This window comes from Octopus bimaculoides, chromosome 2 (genome assembly GCF_001194135.2).
Source record: "Octopus bimaculoides isolate UCB-OBI-ISO-001 chromosome 2, ASM119413v2, whole genome shotgun sequence".
In the NCBI taxonomy this organism is placed as follows: Eukaryota; Metazoa; Mollusca; class Cephalopoda; order Octopoda; family Octopodidae; genus Octopus; species Octopus bimaculoides.
Window position 1 is genome coordinate 124116368 of NC_068982.1, and position 8247 is coordinate 124124614.

The 8247-nt window shown below is 36.1% G+C and overlaps 1 protein-coding gene across 1 annotated transcript in view; it reads left to right on the forward strand.

Annotated features, from left to right (window-relative positions):
• The first annotated feature begins 6690 nt into the window (after positions 1-6690).
• LOC106871040 (60S ribosomal protein L28) overlaps positions 6691-8247 on the forward strand; it is a 9614-nt gene continuing 8057 nt past the window's right edge. The window contains exons 1-2 of the mRNA XM_014917305.1: positions 6691-6743; positions 6885-6970. Of these exons, the coding sequence (XP_014772791.1) occupies positions 6706-6743; positions 6885-6970 (124 nt within the window). The 5' untranslated portion in view covers positions 6691-6705. The remainder of the gene's footprint in view (positions 6744-6884; positions 6971-8247) is intronic.

Consider the following 8247-nt stretch of genomic DNA (forward strand, 5'->3'; position numbering starts at 1 on the left):
CCAAATCTACTCACAAGGCTTTGGTCGGCTCGAGGCTATAGTAAAAGACACTTGTCCAAGGTGTCACACGGTGGGACTGTGGTGGTGGTGGTGGTGGTGGTGGTGGTGGCGGTGGTAGTGATGGTGGTAGTGGTGGCGACAGTGGCAGTGCCAGTGATGGTGGTGGTGGTGAAAAGTTCATTTATTTTTCCTCAGCATAGATGTAATGCTTTGATATTAAAAAGGTTCTCTACCTCTGACATAGTATCTCCTTCAGTCTTTACTGCACTTGATTTCCTTTCTATTACAACAGGAATGCATTTGAATTTAAGAACACACACACACACATACATAAATGGCTTTCACAGATATTGTTTAATTTGTATTCAAGCTGAAATAATTCTTTTGAGGGTGTACTTGCCAGGCAAGTTATCAAATGATTTGATCTGAGATAATACGCTGAAACTAAGACTATTGTAAGTAGAAGACACTTGTTATTTAAAAATATGCAAAGACTGTTAACTTCTCTTAAATATTTATTATTTGTTATGCAGAGACAAAATTTTTCTTAAACAAACTCTGACCTGGTCGTCGTAATTCATGAATGAAAATTTTAACACTAAATAAGTCTTTGTATATTTTTTAATGGCCAACAGGTGTCTTGTATACAGCAACCATGAAATAAGTGTGTTGTATTGAAAGTGAGTTCATAAGATATTTTTTCTATTGACCTTTTTTTTTTTTTTTTCCTTTCACTGTAACAGATTTCTCTTTTTCTATTTTACTTGTTTCAGTCATTAGACTGTGGTCATGCTGGGGCACCACCTAGAAGAGTTTTTTAGTCAAATGAATCAACCTCAGGTACTTTTCTCTTTTTTTTTAAGCCTGGTACTTACTCTATCAGTCTCTTTTGCCAAACTACTAAGTCACAGGGAGGTAAACACACCATCACCAGTTGTCAAGTGGTGATGGGATGGGGAAACACACACACACACACATATACAATGGGCTTCTTTCAGTTTCCAACCAAATCCACTCACAAGGCTCTGGTTAGCCTGAAGCTATAGCAGAAGACTCTTGCCCAGTGTGCTGCACAGTGAGACTGAACCTGGAACCATGTAGTTGTAAAGTAAGCTTTTTTGCCACACAGCCACACTAGCGCCTTTTTCCTAAGAAAAAAAGGTCCTTAATCAAATTGGCTAGTTAGCAATTTTATTGTATCTCAGTGGGGGCAGTCATTATGCCAATAATATAAACACAATAAGAAACAAATATTACAGTTTTGTGGCTTTTTATAGTTTATCCACATTAAGTAAGAAATTCAGAAGGCTCACTTTACTTAGCATTTATCAATCTAAAGAAGGCCTTTGATAGGGTTCCATGCTTTAACTCTTTAACATTCAAACCAACCATATCCAGCCTAAATATTCTATCTGCTTTATGTTGAAACCAGCCAGATCAAGCCTCTCACACCTACCCCACAATGTCATTCTAAAAATAAGCTGTCACATCATTGAAATCTCAAAGCTATGAGATAATATGTGATTACTTCAAACCAATGTGAACGAATAAACATCATATTTGACTGAGTAATTTGAATGCTAAAGGGTTAAAGCTTGCTAAGAAAAACTGAGTGTAGAAGAATAGCTTGCATAAGACATTCATAATATGCAAAAAGCAAGATTAAAATTAGCCAGTCTGAATGGAACTGAACTACCAATTCTGTTTTACACAGAATTCAGTGCCAGAAATGTGTTCATCAGCATCAGAATGCTGCCTCTAGCTTCCTTCTATTCATTAGAATTCTTGATTTTAAAATAATGGTTTTACTTTGGGACTTTATATGCTGGTATCCTAGTTCACATTGCATAATCTTTCAAGAAACCGTATATATAGTTACAAATCTGTAAAAACAATTTTTACAGATGACTGTACGTCAACATTATAAAGACCAAAGGAATAACTAGTAACAGCAACCACAAAATTTCAGTGAAATATGGAGAGTGGTCTTGTTCAGAAAAAGTGGGAGAAAATAGATGTAACAAGGAACTTAATTTAGAGAAGAAGCATCATCATCATGATCATCAACTTAGTCCACTGATTGTAGATAATGTGTTAAACATTATTACCAACAACAATGACAACAACAGTAATAAACTATAACTAGACAAATGGTTTTGAATATAAATTGTCCATGATAAAGAATGTCACTAAAAGTAATTTTCCATTTTGTGTCTTCAGATTGAAATCATTAATGACGGAGACAAGAACTGTAACTAATAAAATGATGAGAAGGCTAAATGATAACGTCTCTGAACTTCCACATAGTATAAGAAAGTGTTTGTATGATTTACAGTGAAGGTGTAGTATTGCTTTGTAATACAGGACAGCTCGACAGCTTAAGAGATAATCTAATGCAAGCATGGACAAGTAGTTATAAGTTGTTATAATAGCATTATAATGGTGTAGGAGTTATTGCAATAGTGTATGAGTGAAATGCTGGGAAAAAGTGGGAGAAAGAGATGTAACAAGGATCTCTATTTAGAGATGAGGCATTGTCATTATCATCATCATTGTTATCATCATCATCCTTATCATCAACTTTATCACCAAGGTTTCGCTGTCCATTATCCACAATGGCATTTGTTGTTTCTGATGCCACAAATGTCCATTTCTTATTAAGGGACAAATATAGTCACAAAGATTCAAATAATCAAAAACAAATTTTTTCTCAATGTTTGAGCAGAATTTTGATATACTTCACAAAATGTTGAAATTGAGATAGATATGTCAAGTTTTCTAAATGGATTAAAATTTCCAGATTTAAATGCACGAAACAAAATGTGTTGATATCAGCTCATTAAACTTTGTCAAAATATATAAAATAAAATCAACATCTTTCGAGAGATTTCCTTTTCTCCCATTCTACATTACAAGATTCTAATTTGAAAGCCAGTCATATTTTGATATATTAAAAAGGTCCTTTTACATTGATCAGTGTTTGGGGGGATTAAATTTGTTTACCTATTTTTGTTCTTTTCATGTTTTTGCTGTTAGTTGCATAAAAAATACACCCAGTGAACACTGTAAAGTGTTTTTCATGAGGAAGGGTGTCATCATTAGCATTGTTTAACATCCGCTTTCCATGATGTCATGGGTTGGATGGTTTGACTGAGGACTGGCGAACCAGATGGCAGCACCAGGCTCCAATCTGATCTGGCAGAGCTTCTACAGCCTGGATGCCCTTTCTAATGCCAACCACTCTGAGAGTGTAGTGGGGGCTTTTTATGTGCCACCGGCACAAGAGCCAGTCAGGCAGCACTGACATCAACCACACTTGAATGGTGCTTTTCATATGCCAATCAGGCAGCACTGGCAATGGTCATGCTTGAATGGTACTTTTTATGTGCCAGTCAGGTGGCACTGGCATTGGCTACACTTGAATGGTGCTTTTTACATTCCACTGGCACAGATGCCAGTCAGGTGGCATTGACATCAGCCATGACAATGATTTCACTTTGTTCAACAGGTCTTCTCAAGCATGGCATATTGCCTGATGATTGAAGGGTGCTTTTAAATGGGCCAGTTATGTGACACTGGCATTGGCTACAGCTACGATCTCAGTTGGTTTACTGGTGTCTAGCCATATAACTATGCCAAAACTGATATTGGAGTTTAATATAGCCCTACGACTCAACGGATCCTGTCAAGCCATCCAGCACATACCAACATGGTAAACAGATTTTAAATGAGGATGATAATGTATTTGGTAAAGCTTTTCTTTGGTGAGGTCTTTTTCTGATGATGTTCACTTATAATGGATAAAAAAAAGTAAATAAATGAATATTATATTATTTTGAAACTAGTTTTTCATTTATAAATTTCCTCATGGAATCATGTTTAGGAGAGAAACAACCCATACCAGCATGGAAAGCGGACGTTAAACAATGATGATGATGACTGTATAAAAACAGTGACATTAGTTTCAAATTTTGGCACAAGGCTAGCAATTTCAGGATTTGGGGGTAGGTTGATTACATCAACCCCAGTGCTCAACTGATACTTATTGTATTCTTTTCTGCTCTAGGCACAAGGCCTGACATTTTTGGGGAGGAGGCCCAGTCAATTAGATTGACCCCAGTATGCAACTGGTACTTATTTTATTGACTCCAAAAGGATAAAAGGCAAAGTCAACCTCAGTGGAATTTGAATTCAGAACATAAAGATGGATGAAATGCCACTAAGCATTTTGCCTGGCATGTTAATGCTTCTGCTAGCTTACTGAAGAGTATTTTTTAGTTTCAAATTCTGGCACAAAGTCAGCAATTTCTGGAAGGAGTGAAGTCGATCACATCGACACCAGTATTCAGCTGGTACCTATTTTATCAACCCTGAAGAGATAAACGGTAAAGTCAACTTTGGCAGAATTTGAATTCAAAACATAAAGACAGATGGAATGCCATGAAGAATTTTGTTCAGCATGCCAACGCTTCTGCTAATGTACTGCTTTATATATGAAGAGTAATATAGAGTGGTAATTAACCATATGTTCACAAACATGTAAACTGAACGCTGTTTACAAACATGTAAACTGAACGCTGTTTACAAACATGTAAACTGAACGCTGTTTACAAACATGTAAACTGAACGCTGTCAACAGTTCTATTATTTTGATAATCTCTCTTTTAATCCTTTTTGCCCCTTGTGGAGCATAGGGCCTCAACAGTTGTTTTCCACTTTTTGCAGTCATTGGTGTGTTTCTTGGCTGCTTCCCATGTTAGGCTGGTGGTCCTGAGCTTGTCCAAAATACTCCGCTTCCATGTCTACTTCGGGCGTCCTCACTTCCTTTTCCCCTGCAGGTTCCAGTCAAGTGCTTGTCGTGTCACATTTGAGGGTTCTTTCTGCAGTGTATGTCTGATCCATCTCCATTTCCTTTGTCTAATCTGAACTTCTGCTAGTATATCATCATCATCATCATCGTTTAACGTCCGCTTTCCATGCTAGCATGGGTTGGACGATTTGACTGAGGACTGGTGCAACCGGATGGCTACACCAGGCTCCAATCTAATTTGGCAGTTTCTACAGCTGGATGCCCTTCCTAACGCCAATATATATATATATATATATATTGTTGTTTTGTGTTCATTAGTTTCAAATTGAGTTCATACTATCCATTGCCATTTTTTAGTAATTATGTATTTCTCAGTTCAATTCATCATCATCATCGTTTAACGTCCGCTTTCCATGCTAGCATGGGTTGGACGATTTGATTGAGGACTCGTGAAACCAGATAGCTACACCAGACTCCAATCTGATCTGGCAGAGTTTCTACAGCTGGATGCCCTTCCTAACGCCAACCACTCCAAGAGTGTAGTGGGTGCTTTTACGTGCCACCGGCACGAAGGCCAGTCAGGCGATACTGGCAACGGCCACGCTCAAAATGGTGAATCTTATGTGCCACCCGCACAAGAGCCAGTCCAGGGGCACTGACAACGATCTCGCTCGAAAGTCCTTACACATGCCACGGGCACAAGTGCCAGGTTGATGTATTATTTAGCCCTCTGAAGGCATGTAGCCTACTGGTCAAGTGTGTTGCTCAGTTGTGAATGTTTTAAGCAACTCAGATTACGATTTTGCTAAAAATAAAGATTTAAAAAAAGGGGTCCATACTTTTTGTAATTTCTTAGTTTTTACTTTTTCGAGAATTCTTTTCCTCACGATCAGCATTTCTTCATGTATAACCGTAATATATGACGATTAAAGCACACACATCCAAAGAAATTACCGTTTTTAACGCCGATTATTTCCGACTCTATTCTATAAGGAGATCACACACACACACACGTGTGTGCATGATGGAAGGGATGTAACTCTACGCCAAACTTTTACCCAGTCCCATTGCTGGGAATAGTGTGGTCTGCTATGCCAAAAATTTGACTTCTGTGAAAATTTTGTATAAACTTTTTCCAACATGACCTTTTGGCCACAAATCATCCAAGGAACATTTTTTTAGCTACTATTTTGCATATATATGGCAACGATAATAAAATAGTTGCCAAAGAAGTCAATTATTTGATAACTTTAATATATTCACAAAGGGTAATATAAGATCTCAAATAGTACAAGTAGAAAGATATATTTTTTGACGCGTAAATATTGATAGAACAGTATACATGGGATAATATCCCTTACAGTGCAGAGCACTTGACCGGAAATCAAAGGGATGTGAGTTCGATTCTCATGGGTGGTTGCTCTGTAAGGGATAGTATCCCATGTATACTGTTCTATCAGTATTTACGCGTTGAAAAAATATATCTTTCTACTTGTACTACAATACATTTCAGCGCTTCAAAAACATTGTTTACATATGACGTTATCTCAAATAGTGTTTTTAGCATTAAGGAATTCAAATTTAACTTTCAAATATAAAACAGCTACCATTTCCAAAACAGAGTACATTTCATAATGAATATGATCTCTAATCTATTTTGGATCTTTGTGTAATTCTGCTGCATATAGAATAATTGGTGGACCGTCACAACACCCTCATCCGTTTTTTTTTTGTTTTTTTTTCAGAAACCCACGTTTTCGGCTACGGAGATTCCGAATCTATAAAAAAAATTGGTATTTCAAAATTTCAATCCCCCACTCACTCCTCAATTTCTTCATTTTTCACTTTTTTCAGAATTTTTTTTTGGCGAAATACGTGGAAAAAACGGAGAAGACATGCCTCCAATTCGGCTGAATGAAGACTATAACTTCCGGTAACTGTAAAGGCGCAGAAAACTCACAATATTTCGTATTATATTTCAAATGAATATTGACTGAAAAAAAGTCTTAAAATATAAATTAATTTTTTACAAATGTTATAAAATGCATACTAAAATATAATTTCTCAACTTTAGTTATCATTTATTTGACATCCGGTTTTGTGTGCACAGTGCTTCTGGTTCCTTTTCATACGAGTCTTTCATTGGAACGTTTGCTAAACGTAAGTGTTCGTTCTTAATATCCACTCTTTCAGTGTTAATATTAATTAATATAATTTTACTATGTCTATAAATTATCGTTTTTTGTTTGTTAACGTCTACTTTACCATTTATCTTTAGAATTTTATGCTCTATATTTATATATATGTGTGTGTCTCTCTCTCTCTATATATATATTTGTGCCACATGGGCTTAACTTCACCATGGCGGTTCTGCCAAATAGCTAACACTTGAATTAAATTAATAGCTGTCACATCTAAAGATTTTCCCCCCTACTTCAAGTTTTATTAAAGAATATGTATTGAAGTTCAAGTACATCATCATAAGCATTAACAAATTCTTTTTTTATTTCTAATTGATTATGAAAGGTTCACAATTTCTATATTATAATTTTTACGTTAATTACTATATTTGATGCACTTTTACCCCTCCAAAGAAATGTCTATGGACGTCACTCCGGGTCCTTTATGCCAAGTTGGGCCTCACTTTAATCTTTAATGTACTAAAAATATCTTCCTGAATACGCGTTACTGAAATCGTGTTGCGTCTTTTATATCTTCAAATACGGAATATAAGGTCACAAATGGTAGTGGTATAAGTGCGTAAGTGATCGCTTATTCGAATTGCTGGTCATCCCGACTCAATACACAATGGTTCTTAGAGATATTTCAGTTTGAAGTACTGTTCATGAAGCAGAGCAAGTGTAGAATCATGCTTTTATGGCTTTTTCATTCGTACTGTTTTTGTTAATTATAGAATGAAAATTAAACATCTTACAATCACGGGTTAAATTGTTCTGAGCACGTGCAAGCATGCAAAACACATTAGCATAGTTAAATCATATACATTCATTGTAAATAATGTGCGGCATTCCTTCGATATAACTCGACAAAATCAAAACATTTCACTTCGGGTATTTCCGTGGGTTGTGGAATATAGATATAACGAAACTATGCCAGCAATGTCTCGTTTTAAATTTGGAAAAAAAAAAAAAAAAAAAAAAATGCCTTGCATATTTGTTCTTATCTACTTCGTGTGTATATGTAAAATCCGCAAATTTCCAAGCAGAGAACAGAATCGAACTGTTATTTGCTTCCACGGAAATATACGAAGTGAAATGTTTTGATTTTGTCGAGTTATATCGCAGGAACGCCCAATGTGCAGTTGTTGCCTATATGTTTAAATAATGATAATATACACAAGTTCAAATCCTGCCGAAGTCAACGAGGTATAGACGGAATATATGTAATCTGAACCTTTCTCCCCCTTATTTATTAAT